The sequence below is a fragment of the Protopterus annectens genome, chromosome 2.part1, assembly GCF_019279795.1.
Source record: "Protopterus annectens isolate FY-2018-M chromosome 2.part1, PAN1.0, whole genome shotgun sequence".
In the NCBI taxonomy this organism is placed as follows: Eukaryota; Metazoa; Chordata; order Ceratodontiformes; family Protopteridae; genus Protopterus; species Protopterus annectens.
This window is the reverse complement of record NC_056729.1, coordinates 1954702025-1954719497: the sequence shown is the minus strand read 5'-3', so window position 1 is coordinate 1954719497 and position 17473 is coordinate 1954702025. Positions and strand designations below refer to the sequence as shown.

General features: G+C 42.2%; 1 protein-coding gene across 4 annotated transcripts in view; it reads left to right on the top strand.

Moving 5' to 3' along the window:
• ZNF451 (zinc finger protein 451) overlaps positions 1-17473 on the top strand; it is a 1506235-nt gene that overhangs the window by 318173 nt on the left and 1170589 nt on the right. For all 4 annotated transcript variants that reach the window (XM_044063345.1, XM_044063343.1, XM_044063344.1 and 1 more), the window contains exon 7: positions 14075-14201. In XM_044063345.1, the coding sequence (XP_043919280.1) occupies positions 14075-14201 (127 nt within the window). The remainder of the gene's footprint in view (positions 1-14074; positions 14202-17473) is intronic.

The window sequence follows — 17473 nt, the reverse complement described above, 5'->3', positions numbered from 1 at the left end:
TCTACTTCTAATTTGATTTCCATTTCCGCTTGACACCAATATGCTTCTGCTAAACTAGGCAGGGAAGTCATCTTAGGCTTATTCTTCTGATGTTTTAAAACTTTCACTACATTTGGGTCTTGAGGTCAGCAGATAATGTATACAGTCCTACGATTGCAGATCTATTCATGTAATCAGTTTTGAGGAGGCCCATACCTCCTTCAGAATAGGGAATATATAGTCTTGGTATACACTGATTTTTATAAATCTTTTGATAAGCATGAAGAATCCTTGTTTTCCTGTCCAACCAATCCAACACCTTTTGAGGCCAGTCATTTACTCCAAAACTAAGTTAGGACAGGAAGAGCAAATTGATGTATAGCTTGAACTTATTCCTAAATGTTTTTTTCTGTATTCATTTTAATCTTCTAAAATATTCCTTACTAGGTTTTATTCACATTTGTTTGTTTCATTGTTGAGCCTATTTATACACTCCCTCTTGGTCTGGTTCGGACTGATGTTTTCTTGGTGCTTCTGCTTTCCTGATTTAAAGGTTGCTTTTGCACATTTTATCAAGACCGAATGACGTCCTTATATCATCTGAAAAAGTTTTGACCACTTGTAGTTGTGCTTTCAGTTCCTCATGTGATGAACTATACAGTTTTAAATCCTCCACAAAAAGAAGATGAGTCTTAGCACTTTGTAGAAATGGCGTAATCTGTTACGTAGACAGCTTAATGGGTTAAGGGCAAGACAAAAGAGCAGCGGTGACAGTCACCCTGGAATATCCCCCTTTGAATTTTTATCCCTGGAATAATAATAATTGTCCTTTCTCGTGGCTTAACTGCGAAGTGGTTTGCTACTGTTTCATGGTCACGGTAATGTAGTCAATCAGTGTAGGGTGCATCTTATGTACATTTTAAGCACTCTTTGTATTCATGAGCGCAGAATACTGTCAAATGCTTTTTTTGTCTCTTCGTGCCATATTTAGATTCCTCTCCTTTTTACAGTTCTCCATTATGACTTTAACAGCAATCTCTTTAATATTTCTCCAAAATGAGTCTATTTCATCTTTTTTTGGTTCATAGGATGATACTAGGCTATTTGCCCTAGGGCATTTATAAGCCTAGCCAGAGTGTGTTTGGCTTTCTCCACCCTTTTAGAAAGTGGTAGTTCAGTTCCTTTTGCCTTGTTTCCCAGTTCTCTAAAACTTTTTTACGTCATCAATAAATTGCTTATTTTGTAATTTTCCTTTATATTTATCTGCATATCTTGTAAATTTTTCTGCCTGTGCTAATATTTTTACTTTAATATTTGCGATGCACGATAGATCCTGATCCGTTCTGATACTGTGCATTGCTTTTATCACTTCTATCTTTCTAAGTATTTTTATTGATCTGTTCCCTCTTCTGTACTCTTAACAGTGACACTTCTTGTCTTAATTTTTTTTAGTTTTCTCTATTCGATATTTCCATGGTGGCATTTGATTTCTCCCCTTCCTTTCCCTTACTGCCCTCTGTTTTTGTGGTAAGACTTTATCTTTTATTAATTTAGCTGCACAGTAATATATCCTGTTTACTTCTGTTAATATCACATGAATTTCTATGAACAGTCCTAATTACTGTGTTAATTTGTTTTATCGAACTTCTAACTTTTTGGGTTCTATTGACTCTCTTTAGTCTATTTCTTTCATTAAACTTAATGTGTCTGTCCGTCTGTATTAAACCAAGCAAGTCTTCTCTTAGATTATTTTTTTCTAAACTGAGGGCGCATTCTTTGCATTTTGGGGTCGATTGTCATTGCTCCTGGCGGCATGGGAGTCCGTAACATCAGACCGCTGTGTGCTTCAGATCATATCCAGAGGATACTCCATCCCTTTTGTGGTTCCTCTCAAATACCTCCCGGACATACCACCCACGCAAAGGGAGGCAGCAGTGCTGGAAATTTTCAAGCTGCTAGAGAAAGAAGCCATCGAACCCATCCCCCCAGATCAGTCCAGATTGGGCATCTATTCCAGGTTCTTTTTGGTGCCGAAGAAAATGGGGGACTTGAGGCCCATTCTGGACCTATCTACCCTGAACCTGTCAGTTGTCAAAGAAAAATTCTGGATGGTCACATTACAGTCCCATCATGCCGTACCTGCAAGAGAGTGACTGGATGTACTCGGTAGACCTCCAGGATGCCTACTATCACATAAAGATGCACAGAAGCTCCAGGAGGTTCCTCCACTTTCAGCTAGGAGTTGATCATTACCAGTTTCAAGCCCTACCCTTTGGTCTCACCACAGCCCCCAGGGTGTTCAAAGTGATGGCGGTAGTGGCGGCTCACCTGAGGCTTTAGGGGATTCAGGTCTACCTGTACCTGGTCGATTGTCTCCTCACTGCTCCCACCAGGTGTCTACTTTGTCAAACCAGGGATTACTTCCTAAAGCTTGCACTTCACTTGGGGATTGCAATCAGTGCATTCCAATCTCTTATAAATCCTGTCCAGGTGATAGACTACATCGGAGCATGGATAGACGCATGGATAGACGCACTACAATGCAAAATCTTCCTGACCACGGAGAGTTCGAAACCTGAGGATGCATGTTTCCCTGATCTACCTTTCTCATCTTCCCTCTGCAGAATCAGTTTTGAGGGCCGTAGGTTCTATAGCAGCGATCATGACACTTCTTCCGTGTGCCTGGTTACAAGTGCGAGTACTACAGTGAACTCTAGCGGTGCAGTGGTCACTGTTATATCTTCCGTTATTGTATCCGATGCATCTCAGTCGAGTCTGCAGGTCGTCCCTTCTTTGCTGGATGTACTCTCTGTAAATCTTGGAGGGACGACCTTTTGTTCCAGCCCCTGTCCAAGCCACAGTGACCACAGATGCCTCCCAACTTGGGTGGAGGAGGCATGGTTTGGGCAGGACAGTCCAAGGCCTGTGGTCCCCTGTCGAGATCAGTTTGCATATAAACGTTCTGGAGATGAGGGCAGTCCTTTTGGTCATTGCAGGCCCTTCATGCCTTTCTGCCTCTGTGAACCATTGCAATTCAGTCAGACTTGTCGGTGGTCTGGTATGTCAACAAACAGGGAGGCACCAGATCTTACCCCCTTAGTTGCGAGGCCATGAGAGTTTGGGAATGGGCAATCTCCACTGGTCACTTTCTGATAGCAACGCAAATTCCAGGATGGTCCGACATCCTAGCGGACAGGTTAAGTCGGACTATTCTGATGGCTTACAAGTGGTCTCTGAATCCTTCAGTAGCCGAGCAGATCTTTCTGGAGTGGGGTCAGCCTTGCTGTGATCTCTTTGCATCTCCTTCCGACGTGAAGTGTAGTGAGTTCTTCGCTCTGAGGACCTAGCCGGGGGAGTCCCCCAGAGATGCTTTAGTCCATGCTTGGCCTCTGGGTCCAGTACCTCTTATTCCGAGGTTTCTACAGAAAGCTGAGGAGCAAAGTGATCCTTATTGCCCCGTTTTGGCCTCACTAGGTATGGTTTCCCTTCCTTTGGTCTCATGTTCTGGTTCCATCTTGGATCCCATTCAGGATCTTACTTTACACCCCTCTGGGTTTCCTCATCCGAGCCTGGACAGTTTGAAGCTCATGGCTTGGCTGCTCCAGTTCCCCTAATTGCTAGGACTCCTGGAGGATTATCCTCTTTTTAGTCAGGTCTATTCTGGTGGCAGCTCATAAGTCTTCCACCAGGAAGATTTACTGCAGCAGATGGAAACTTTTTTTCTTTTTGGGTTTCTCGAAGGAGTTTAGACCCTTTCATGGCTCCTGTTTTTGCCATTCTCTACTTCCTAGCAAATATTTTTCAACAAGGAGCAAACTCTTCTATCAAAGTTCAGTTAGCTGTCATCTCTCATTTTCACGTGGGTGAGAATTCTGCTTCTCTAGCCTCTTCCACACTGTTTAAAGCCTTTATTAAAGGTACTTTCGTATTACGCCCCCGGTCAAGGATCCTGTTCCCCCATGGGACCTTACTATGGTTCTTCGAGCTTTGGTCGCTCCACCATTTGAACCTTTAGCAACCATGGATCTTATTTATTTATTTATTTTACATTTGTTGACCGGGCTAGTCTAACTGGATACATGTCCATTTTCAGTAGAGGCCCAGGGAGAAAAGCTCCAGAAAAAATATATATATATATAAAAACTTATAAAATATGACATTCAAAATTAGAAAAATGACATTAACAGATTGTTAGATCCTAAAGTTAACAATTTTCAAAAACAGTAGAAAAAGTCAAAGATGACAAACAGTAGTCATGACTCACAAGATTAGTAAAAGGTAAGAAGGTTAGTCTATAGTGAGATGTATGAAACAGGATAATGGATCAATATATTATGGGTTTGAGAGTAACAGATAGTTTAAGGGTAGACAGTTAGTCAGGGTTGGTACAAGAACATAACCAGTGGTTAGTGAAGAAAAGTCTTAGGTTATCTTTAAATAGTGGGAGAGAGGTCTGGGTAGTTTTTAAGTTTTTGTCTTGGAAAACAGCATTTCTAGTGGCTTTGTCTTGGAAAACAGCATTTCTAGTGGCCATCACCTCTTCTAAAAGGGTTTCAGAACTGCAAGCGTTTTCTATTAAAGTTCCATATATGATTTTCCATAAGGATAGGGTTTCCCTTCATACCAATCCGCCCTTTCTTCCCAAGGTGGCATCACAAGTTAACATCAATCAGACCATTAATTTACCTGTTTTCTTTCCAAATTTTGCTAACAAAATGGAATACAGACTACACTTGTTGGATGTTCATAGACTGTTACGATTTTATTTACACAGGACTAGAACATTTCGTAAATCTGATCAATTGTTTGTGTCCTTCTCTAAACCCTTTTTGGGTAAACTTATCTCTAAGGTCACTATCACTGGGTGGATTTCCTTGTGCATCCTTTAGGTCTACAAGGATAAAGGTTTGTCTCCTCTGGGTCAGGTGAAAGCTTATTCCAGTAGGTCAATGGCTACATCTGCGGCCTTTTGGATGAGAAACTCATTAGATGATATTTGTTCTGCAGCTACTTGGTCTTCATCTCATACCTTTATTTCTCACTACAAATTGGATTTGATTTCCAGAAGGAGGGTATCCTTTGGTTCCGCGGTGCTCCGGGAGATCCTTCCATGAGGGCCACCCAGGAATTTAGTAGCAGGGGACTCTGTCCCACAGGTTGAAGACCAAATTAAGTAAACTACTTCAGATAAAGAAGTTGTGTACTCGCCATAATGTTCCATCTGAGTAGATGTTCATCATGTTTCACTGTTGCAGTCATTACTCTTGGTTATCCTGCTGGCAGGCGACCCACAGTCTGCCAGAATTCCAAAGTCTAGGTCCGGCGTCGGTTGCTGTCGCCTCTTCCCTGACGTGAGTGCGCCAGGGGTATAAAAGATGCAGCCGACACAATTTTCTTCAGTCTTTCTGGCTGCGCGGTGCTCGAAGCAAAAGCAGTTCGCAAGTGTCGGTCGGCAGACTCCTGAAATTTTCAAATCTGAATTTCAGAACCGAAGTCTTCATTAAAGCTAAGTACCCCATTGGGGAAACTTTTTTCTTGCTCCAGACCGATGTCAGAAAAAGTTAACAATTGTGTTTCTTGTGGGAAGCAAATACCTCGTAAGGATTTTCACTCTTACTGTATTCCTTGCCTAGGCCCTGATCACAACGTTGCTAGCTGTCTGTTTTGTGCTAGATTTAACCAACGCACATTCAAGCTTCGGTTCGATTTTGCATTTCATTACTTTGGCCGAAGATTTAATTATATAATGCCGGTGGAACAGCCGACAACCGGAGTTTACAAAAAACGCAAGGACAAGGATAGGCATCCGAGGTCCAAAACCGACAAAGCCTCTTCTAGGCTAGTCGCCGGTTCTCAGTGAGGCGCTTTCGCAGCCCGTGGCGCCTGCTACCTCAGAGCCACAGGCCGCTACAGACTCCCACATGGAGCCGACTGGGCCTCTGTAAACTCAAGGTATTGGACTCTCGGAAATCAGTCCCTCAGATGGGTCTGGAGCCGCTGAGCAGGCTTCGACTTCTGAGGGCGTCTTCAGACCTACACAACTATATGTTAAGTCGTCTTCAGCTTCAAAGACTAAAGCAGCTCTAAAGACAAAGAAACAAGTACAGCATTCTCCTATTCAGACTTCCATGCCTTAAAAACAGATGCTCAAAATGGCCAAAGACCTAATTACCTTGATCAGGGGTTCCCATCCCCCTCCTGATAAGAGGCCTAGGCAAAAGACAGAGTATGATTCTTCTGATCAGGTTTCTATTTCCTCTGATTCCTCTTCTGAACAGGATTACTCCATGCTTCCCTATGAGGATTCTGATGCTGAAGAATCCATTCCTTCAGCCTCTCCTCCTGAGGACTATTCTTTTGGGGAAACACTGCATACTGTGAGGGATCATTTCCACTGGGAGAGCCAAGATTATTCTGAATCTAAGAAAAGGCTCAGAGACTTCCTGCTGCTTCCTCAGCACAGACCCCTTGCTATTCCACCTATTCTAGACATTGTAGACTATGTATTTTCAGAGTCCGGACTGTCCCCCGACACTCTACCCCCTGCACCTGCTAAGCCAGACAGATACTACAGGGGCCCGGATTCTCATAAATTCCTATATAAAAACCCCGCTGCTGACCCAGAAACTATATCTCTGGGTCCCAAGGGGGTTAAAGCTTCCACTGCAAAAAACCCTGTCCCCTCTGATAGGGATTCTAGGGCTCTAAACAGATGGGGGGGAAAGTTTACACTTGCTACCCTGGCTGTAGGGGCTTTAAATTGTCAATTTCATATGCTTAAGTATCAACAATATTTAATGGCATTACTTAAACAGAAAATGTTGACAAATACTGAATGTTCAGAGAACAAAGAATTGCAGGATTTATTGCATGCAGCTGAACAAGTGGGAAAGCATACTTTGCAATGTGGTTATGATTCACTGGAGGCCTCTTGCAGGGCCGCTGTTACAGGTTCTGTTACTAGAAGGCATGCTTGGTTAAAGGAACAAAATCTGCCTGATCATGTTAAAGCAAAATTATTAGATGCACCATTACAGCATGATACTTTGTTTGGTACTAAAGTAGAAGAGGTGTTGGAAAAAAATGGATAAAGCAAAATCCATGCAGACAGTCAAGGATTTCTTACAGGTACAGGTTTAGCAGGAACTGGCCTTCTAAAAATTGGTCCATTCCAGTCTCAACGAGCCAGCACTCAAAAAACGAGCCAGCACTCCAATCCATGACACAGACGAAAGTTATTTTATTTAAACTAAAAGACAGCAGAAAAGCACATAATCGTACACCAACATGGTTGTACTGGTTTTGGCAAAGCCTTCATCAGCAACCAAACATGATGTAAAAATTGATTTATTAACTTATCAAAATTGGGATCATGCTAAATCAAACTTGCTTAGATTGGTAACTTATGGGAGGAATGTGGTTGGCTTTAACATTGTCCATAAGCATTGGCATTTGTTAAAATCTGATAATGTTTTGGATAATTATATAGGGGACCGGTGCTGCTATTCATTTCGTAAAAGGGCGGTCTTTGGGTTCTCTTTTTAGTCACTATAAGAGGATTCATCATAAGGATACATGTTCTACCACTCGACTTAATCTCTTTGCAGTTCCTTTATTTGTATGCTACCCATGTGGTCATTGTACCTATTGCCCTAGGTTGTTAGAATGTCGGGCCTTTTCTTCACAAAATTGCCCACAAGTTTGAGGTTTTATGTTTTGCCAATTGCAGTACCTCCTGGGTGATTTATTTGGCCCAGTGCAATTGTCGAGCCTTTTATGTTGGACAAACTTCCCGTCCTTTTAAAGTTAGGATAGGGGAGCATCTTAGTGATATCAAAAACAAAAAGGGGTCCAGTTCTCTATGCAAACATATTTCCAAACACCCTACAGGCAATTTGTGTTTTATGGTTATTGATCCCGTTAAGGACAGACACTTACTATCTCATGTTTTACATGATAGGCTCACCTATAAAGAAAAAATGTGGATCATCAAACTAGGGGCTCTTTTTCCCCCTGGTTTGAATGATCATTTTTGAAGCATCCACTTCATCTGTTTGTTGATAGAATGGGGAACTTATATTTTTTGGGATATTTGTGTTCATTTTTATTATATTTCATGTATTGATGAATTAGTGCATTATTGATGGATGCACTAGAGTGCGCTCCATGCATTCCATATGAATTTTGTACAAGTTTGAAGACAGCATGTTAGGTTTTGTTTTTACTTTTTGTTTGGTTGCTGATGAAGGCTTTGCCGAAACCGGTACAACCATGTTGGTGTACGGTTATGTGTTTTTCTGCTGTCTTTTAGTTTAAATAAAATAACTTTCGCCTGTGTCATGGAGTGGAGTGCTGGCTCGTTTTTTTCACTTTGGATGGGTGCTTCGGCCGTGCACCAGCCGTTCGTGCAGGAGGGTGTTATTTTGATTTTCCTTTACAGTCTCAGACAGGCCACAAAGAGGCAGATACAGGCATCCCAGAGGCAGATCTCAGCCCCCAGGCTCATACAGGCCTAAACAATGGGGTGCTCCTACCTCCAAAAGCGGAGAAGACAAATCACAGCCTTACAGGAAACCGTCCCAATGACTTTCCTCTACCAGTTCAAACAGTTTTCTTTTGACAGCCCCCCTTAGGGGGAAAACTAGCACAATTTTTCATCAAATTGGCAAATCGTTACCCAAGACAAATGGGTTTTGAACCTAGTGTCCCAAGGCTACAGGTTCCATTTTCACACACTACCAAGGTCAAAGGGCATGCCAGTCCTGCCACACAATCAATGGGCAGAGGCACAAAAACAAATTACAGCCCTCATGGACATGAGGGCCATTCAGCAAGTACCACAACAAGAGCAGGGGCAAGGATTTTACTCCAGACTTTTCCTAGTACCCAGGAAGGACAAAACCTGGAGACCAATTCTGGACCTGTTTGTTCTAAATACGTTTCTGGAAGTTCCAAAATTCAAGATGTTGACTCTTCTGCAGCTACTGCCCATGCTGGGCAGGAGGGCTTGGCTCGTAACTTTGGACCTAAAAGAGGCATACATGCATGTCCCAATCAGACAATCTTGCAGAAGATACCTCAGATTCATAGCTGGTCCAGTGCATTACCAATTCTCTGCACTGCCCTTTGGCTTATCTACTGCGCCCAGGGTCTTAACAAAATGCCTGGCTCCAGTAATTGCGTTTTGCAGACAAAAAGGAATTCAAATATATCCATACTTGGACGACTGCCTAATTCAAGCAGAGAACAAAGACACTCTTCTAAGCATCTTGCGTTTGTAAAAATATTACTAATTGGCCTAGGGTGTACACAGTAAACGAAAAGAAATCAAAACTAGTGCCCTCTCAAGAGATAGTATTCCTGGGTGCAAGCTTAAATACAGCTGCCCAGATGGCTTATCTCACGCCAGACAAACAAAAACAACTGACTACTTACTTCAAGGACTTGGCAACAAAAACCCACCTATCTGCAAGGAAAATCCTGCAGGCCTTGGGTTTCATGGCATCTTGCATTCTACTAATTCCATATGTCAGACTGCATATGAGGAAACTACAATGGTATCTGAAAAGTGTTTGGACTCAGCATTGCCACAACCTGGAGACAGTAATTGCACTCATTTCCTGCATACAACAGGAGTATCTATGGTGGGCAGAAGCCTGTCACCACAACAAGAGTCTGCCATTCAGATTACCCACAGCCAGACGCACTGACAACGGATGGATCAGATTATGCCTGGGGGGCCCATATGGCAGGAAAATGTATTCAGGGCACTTGGCCTGCATACCAGAGGCATCTTCACATCAATCAAAAAGAGATGCTAGCTGTTCAAAATGCCCTGACAGCTTTCAAGGACCTGCTTCATCCAGGACAGTTACTGATAAAGACAGACAACACTACAGTCATGTGGTACATAAACAAGATGGGAGGTACACATTCCTACCCCCTGTGCAGACAAGCAATGACCTTATGGGACGCAGCATTGGCTTTTCAAGTTCACCTGTAAGCACTATTCCTGCCAGGAAAAACAAGTACTCTGGCAGACGAACTAAGCAGAAACCTCATGGATCCCCACGAATGGAAACTGGATCCACAAGTCTTCAGCATAAGGAAATGGGGATGCCCAGACATAGATCTATTTGCCTCCCCTCACAACTGTCAATTACAAAGATTTTGCACAAGGATTTACCACAAGCAAGCATGGAAAGTGGACGCCCTATCATTCAGCTGGAAAAATCTAAGAGAGTATGCTTTTCCCCCACTGCCTCTCCTTCCCAGAGTACTCCTAAAGGTCAGACAAGAGAAGCCAAAAATGATTCTGATTGCACCAGACTGGCCACGCCAGCACTGGTACCCAATTCTAAAGAGCTTGTCTCAAGGTCCAGCATGGATATTGCCTCAAACTTCTCACTTACTGACCCAACAAAGCAATCCGATCCTGCACAGCCAACTCAGGACCTTAAATCTGGCAGCATGGCGGATAATGTAGCCATTCAGAACACTCCTCTTTCAAAAGCTGTTATGGATGTTATCTTGGAGGCCCAGTACCAGAATGGAAGAGATTCTGTGCTTGGAACCAGGAACAAGGCATTGACACGTCTGTACCAAACATCCCTCAGATTTTACAATACCTAACTGAGATGCTGAACAAAGGCCTTTCTTTCTCATCAATTAAGATTCATGCCTCTGCCATTTCTGCACATTACAATACGGAAACACCTATCTTTTCTCATCCTTTAATAAGGCAGTACCTCAGAGGGGCCAAAAACATTAGGCCTCCAAGGAGAGCACCAATTCCGGCCTGGGACCTCAATTATGTTTTGGAAAAACTCACACTGTTTCCTTTCAAGCCAGCATCAACAGCAGATATAAAATTCTTATCCTGGGAAACCGCTCTGCTCCTAGCCATAACCTCTGCAAGGCGAGTCTCAGAGTTACAAGCACTCATGGCTGTGGAACCTTTCATCATTTTTTATCCAGACAGGGTTTCTCTGAGGATAAACCCTACATTTATGCCTAAGGTGGTGGTCAACCAAACCATTCACTTTGCCTACCTTTTATCCACACCCACAGAACAAGGGTGAGAATTCTGCATTCTTTGGACATACACAGGCAGTTACGCTTCTACTTGGACAGAACTAAAGCTTTCAGAAAGACTGGCAACTTTTAGTGTCATATGCTGCAGGATCACAAGGAAAAGCTATCTCAAAACAGACTATTCCTAAATGGATAGGCCATTGCATCAGTTTCTGCTGTTTTCAACATGGCAAATCAGTGCCTAAAGGCATTGGGCCTCATTCCACCAGAGCAGCAGCCACTTCAGCAGCCTTCCTCAGAGGAGTACCAACCAAAGAAATCTTAAGAGGCTGCAACTTGGAGTTCAGTGCACACTTTTACAAAGCACTACCACTTGCCTCTCCAGTCCAGAGCAGGCTTCGCCACTGCAGTTCTGCAGGGTCTCATTGCCTCTCCTAATCCTATTTAGCCCAGCCACCCTTCCTCAGCTTTGGGATTCTACCCAAGAGTAATGACTGCAACAGTGAAACACGATGAACATAGTACAGTTGTGTACCTACCATAAATGATGATGTTAGAGTGTATTCACTGTTGCAGTCCAGGTTACCCACCCACCATCCCCCTTCTCTTTGCTGGGACTTAACTGCACTTCTTTATCCTATGCAACCTTTTTGGTGTATTTGCTTGTAGATGAAGGAAATGTTATTTTATGCTTGCATTTCTTATTGGTATATTTTGCAGCCTACCTATTTGGGGCACATGACATCTGGGGCAAGAAAAACTGAAGATAATGGTGTCTGCTGCATCTTTTATACCCCTGGCGCACTGACGTCAGGGAAGAGGCGACAGCAACCGATGCCGGACCTAGACTTTGGAATTCTGGCCAACTGCGGGTCGCCTGCCAGCAGGATAACCCAAGAGTAATGACTGCAACAGTGAATACACTCAAACATCTACATTTACGGTAGGTACACAGCTGTACTTTCTACTTCATTTGTCTTCATCTGTCCCTCCCTCCTTCTCCCTGGCCTTATCATATGGACAGCCTGTTTGGCTGAAGTTTTTAGGTGCATAAGGTGTTCTTTCAGGTTGGGTTCTCGGTATAAGTGGTAGCAAACTCGATCTAGGGGTTGGAAGGTAGTGGAGGTGTATTATGGGTAAGGGGAGGAGCTTGGAGCAGATGCTAGTGAACTTGCCAGCTCGGATCCGATACGCATCCGGTACCCACAGGTTGAAGACCGATGAAGTACAACTACTCGGATGGAATGGTATGGTGAGTACATAACTTCTTTTGGTAAAAAAAAAAAAAAAAGAGTAATTTGGTACCCTGGAAAGAGCCTTGAAGCATGTGGCAGTGAACCTGCATTATAGTCTGGGTAGAGGTGGCAAAGCAAGGAAGCTGTGCCAGCCTTTCCCAGTTGTGTGTGTGACAATCAAATCCTAGAGATTGTGTCAGCTGCTTTGAACAGGGACACTGAGGGCACTGATTTCACAGAGAGGGAGATGGAGGACTTGGCTTGAAAGACACTGCTAAGGGCTTAACTCTGTAGATGTGTCAGTGGGGATTCTTATTTGGGGCCTGGAGAGGAAGTCCAGCCCAGGACTGGAGTTTACATTCCATGTGTGCTCTTAAGGGAAATTGTACTTGATGTAGAGAGCTGCATCTGAAAATACTGTGTGCGCCTATTTTTTTCTTTTTGTCTGTGAACATTCCCCACCAGTGTCAGTGGTGAGGACTGAGGCTCCTTGATCACTAGCCCAGAAGGGGGACATTCCATATATCACTACTGTGCTGATGGTAGCCAACTTTCTCAAGAATCTGATTCCTTAAGCCTCTTGTGTTAGATGCAACATGGGATATATGCAAATGACCCTCTTAAGGACATCAGGTGTTTTAGCTATATGGCAGTTCTGAATGTCTTTGACTTTTTCCTTTCAAGTCTATTAATAGACAGATTAATTAAGGCCAATAAAGCCAAACCCCACTAGCTGTGGACATGCTTGTTTCAGCCTTCTTATGGCATCATCAACACAGCATAAGTGGAATGTTTGGCTAGCCTGTAGAAACACAGCATTGTCATACCCAGCTGATATCCATAATCATTAGGGTTTCTGAAAACTGTCACAAAAAACAATCAATCAGTAAAAACCAAAAGAGAAATAGTCTAGCCTTACTTATGGACAGAGACAGCTTTATCCTATGTGTGGCTCCCTTCAAATCATCTATGGAATGATCCCAGTTGTTCTCACTAGGGGTAATGTAACACTGAATGGGATAGGTTAATTCAAGCATCAAAATGGAAATTTGCCTTGCTTAAAATGCCTGTGAGGTCAGCTAGCCTAGTAACTACCTATGAACCTGTGATTTCTTTGTGACGTCACCAAAGACGTTCCTTTTCTGCACTATTTGTGGTGAAATTTAACATCTTCAAAGTTGTATTAGCTTCTGTCTTTGAGCTGATTCTGTTTGAATTGTAAAGTATTTTGTGTGTGTATATAATGTCAGATGCATCCTGTGTGTTTTTAGGTTTAGTTTTTTTAAACATGTAATAAATAAGAATAATAGTGAAGGTTTCTTACGTGCACAACTTTTCTGTGGATTTTGCTTCTATTTTCCTGTTTCCCGCATTCAGTTCCCCAAGTCTCTCTCTCATCTTGACTCTTCAGCCTGGTATGTTTAATACTAGTCCTGCCCAAGTTTTCAGCCTGTATCAAAATATTTTATGATTTCACGTATGGGAGACTGTCATTGTTTTGTAAGGTTTAATCATTGCCAGAGTAGTCCTCAGTACTGCCTCCATGTATGGATTTCCCTACAATCTATTAAACAGTTACAGTTTCTACACTAGCTAGCCTTGTTCCAGACACATTATTACATGTAGATTGGTGTGACTGGTGAATTTTTAAAGCATTGTTTGTGGAAGATACTGTTTGATTTGTTTTTTGTTGTTTTTAGATGTGTAAGCCACTTAATGAAAACTGTTAACTATGTTTCTGAATTTGTAGAAGTCAGATAATTTAAGTCCTCTTATTTAAACCTTTCTTCTCTGGTGTTGACAGAGTTCTTTCTGTTTTTAATCAGGTTTGACCATTCACCATGTGATCCAACAATACAGCTACATGGAGGGGCTAGCAGTTTTTATGCTTGTGTCATATGCTTACGACGATTTGCAACCCTGAAAGAATACAAGGCTCACTTGTTAATGAAGGTAAGCCATTATGTAATTGTTGAGACTGTTTTTTATGAGTCTTTATGGTCCAGGCAGTCCTTGAGGAATTTAGTGTGATCTGCTTTAAATTTTTGTGTTGTGGATTGATGCAGTTCTAAGGACATCGCAGTACTACCAGCATGTGTTTTTTGTATGCATGCGCAGTTGACTCAAGTGCTCAGTTTAATTCATTTGTGTATTAATTCATCATCAGAGAGAGAACCAATACAAGCCGACGATATACATCTGAGGAAGCAGTTTTTACTGTGAAAGCACTTAATGACATTAAAGCTTTGGAATTATAACTTTGCATTTTATTGGTTTTCTCTGTCTGTGTGGAAAGTTTTAAGAGCGAATCATTCACCTGTATGCTGTTTTGAGGTGATATTAATTCATCATATTTGTTGTGCAATTTGCATGCTCATAAGTTTGGAAACCTTGAATTTGCTATCTGTTGTGTGTAAGTTGAGTGCAGCCTCTGTAATGATCATTCTGAGTGAAGACTGAACCTAGGTTTTACTATCTTGTTGTAATAATTGAAGTTGAAAATAAACCAATGCAAGAGATCCTGCCAACTACTAATCATCACAGGGAGTTGGAAAAAAAAGAGTGGTTATCATTTGCAAATAACAGGAATTAGCTACTGCCTTGCCACAGTATCGCTTTCTGCCATTTTACATAGTTTTGATCCCAGCCCTTGATCATTGTTATGGAGAAGTTTTTGTGTTCAGTACCTAAGACGCCAACACCGTTTTTTATTGTCATATTGCAAGACCATACTTGTACCAGCCCTACCTTTTACTGTTTAGGAGAGGAGCCTGATGGGCATTGTCATGAGTGCTAACACTTCAGCTGTGCTTGCAGGTAATGGAGGAGGTAGTTGAAGACTGCCATAGTGCTGTAGATTTGACTGCTGGATCATACAGGATCAGCTGAGAGTCTTCATTGCATCTTCTGCATGGTTTGCTGCAATTTTCAACATGTTGATACTGTGCATTGGACAACGGGCCGATGGACATTCTTGGACAGGATGTCATGCCTTAGGCTGTCCTGCTTCAGGGAAGAGCGCAGGATGGCTGTGCTTGGAAGCCTCCTTAATGGAGCTTTTGAAGCCTGCCTCACTGCTGTGAAGGTAATGGAAGTAGAGTATGCCATTGTATTAACCAGCAGGAGAGTCCCAAGTACAAATTCAGGAATCTGCCAAAGCACAAATAAGAGGGTGAAGAGATTGGAGGTTGGTCACATCTTCCTCCAGGCAAGTCCTCTCTTAAGGTGCTCTTGTGTTACTCTCATGTTGGTAGCTTCTCCTTGCCTGGATAGAGAAAGGTAAATTAGTCTGTAAATAAAGCCATACTAAAGTTTTATATTCACGTACCTGTAGTAAAACAGTGTATAGCGAACTGATATAATGCAAAAAAAAAATTAATTGGAGGATCCATAATTAATCATAAAGATGTGAACAGGCCTCATAAAATAAGTGGATCTTAAAGGATCTTGTAAAGTAGACAGTAGTAGGACTTTTCTGAAGTTGAGAAGGTAGAGAATTCCACAGGGGTAGGACCTGAGACGAAATAGGATGAAGAGCAGATGTGTCCAGCTTCATCTGGCAATTACTGCTAAGTTGCTGTTAGCTGGTAAAAAAAACAGCAACAGCTTTAGATAGGAGTCCTCAGAGTCTTGTAAGTTTCAGTAAGTTGGACTTAAAACCATGTGCATTAGCCACACAACTGCCAGAAGCCAGAGGCGACCCTAAATGAGTAGTGTAATGTGATCCAACTAGATCATTCAACACTCTGCCAACAGAGATATGTATTATTTAGTTCCTGGTTCTCTGGTGCAGAGGATGGAAACCCTGGCAGCAAGGGTTCAGTTGGCAAGCCCTCCACTAGAGATGCTTGGGGGGGGGGGAGGCATCTAGTCTATTCTGTGGGGCTGGGAAGGGTTGTGTGAACTTCTTGGTCAAAACAGGAGAAACCATCTATCATGCCGTGGGAAGGGCTGTTTGGACAGAGTTCCCCTTACTAAAGTTGCTGGACATTTTCTGCTGTCAACCTCATTGCACATCTCTCTCAGGTGTTTTACGGAATACAAGTTAAGGATAGGGTCACAAGTAAAGAAAAAAAAGTCTCTAACCACCCCTGGTGGCTGTCTGAATAAATGGTGATGAGATGGAGTAAATAGGTCATTTGATTGACAGGGGGAATGATGATTGATAGACACTCGGGACAAAAGTGGTGGGGGGAGGTTTGCAGCAGTCAGATGCACTTAAGATCACAAAAGGTAGTCCCATGTAAATTGTGTTTATTTTATTTAAGTTTATTTACTGGGGTAGTGTACTGATCAGCACTGATCATTTTCAAACACAGTATAGGTGACCTAGTCACAGTTCATACATGGTTTAAAAAAAAAAAAAAAAGGCAAAATTTTTTGTACATGGCATGATAGCTGTAGGTGCATGCCAAACAAAACAGGCATGAAGAGATCACCGCATAAAGTTGCGAGTTTGTCTGAAAAAAAACAGTAACCTTTTGCAGTTTACATTATGAACAAAATGCACAGTAATACATAATTGGCAAGTAGGGTGAAGAAATGGATCATGGGTTATGTCATGTGACCTGTTTGTAAGCAGGAGCATTTGGCTCCTTTGTGAAGGAGTTTTAATTCACATCTGAAGTTGGGTTAGAAAGAAAGTTCCTATTGCTGGTTGGAGAGTGACTGCTAAATCGACAGGGCTGTTGTGGTGAAGGAGTATTTGGCTCTTTCCAGTTTAATTGTGGGCATGTTGACATTGATTGTGAGCAGCTCCCCTGGTTATATGTCAAGGTTTCTTCAGTGAGTTTCACTATTAGTGGATAGTGTGTTTCAAGATGCAGGAGTTTATAGAGTTGTGGTTTGAGAAGCAGGTTACATCTCTCTCTCTCTTTTTTTTTTTTTTTTTTTTTTTTTAATCAGGAGTTATTTTGCTCTGAAAATGGTGAGGTAGTGGAGTTCATGACTAGGAGCTTTTGATAAAGCATCAGATTTTGTTTGTGATGGTTTATAGACCATCTGTTTTTGTGGAAGCTGGAGAAATGATTGGGAGTTCTCATTCATGTTAGAATAGGAGAACTTCCTTTCCTGCAGCTGTTCCTGATGGCTTAGTGAGGTGAGCATTTTTTTAACCATGAAAAGGGACATGGCTTTGCTTCTGTTGCTTTCAGTGTGGAGTTGGAAGTTAAGGGTTTAGGCAAGTCAAATATCAAGGTATTTGATCAAGGATTTTGTGAATTTGA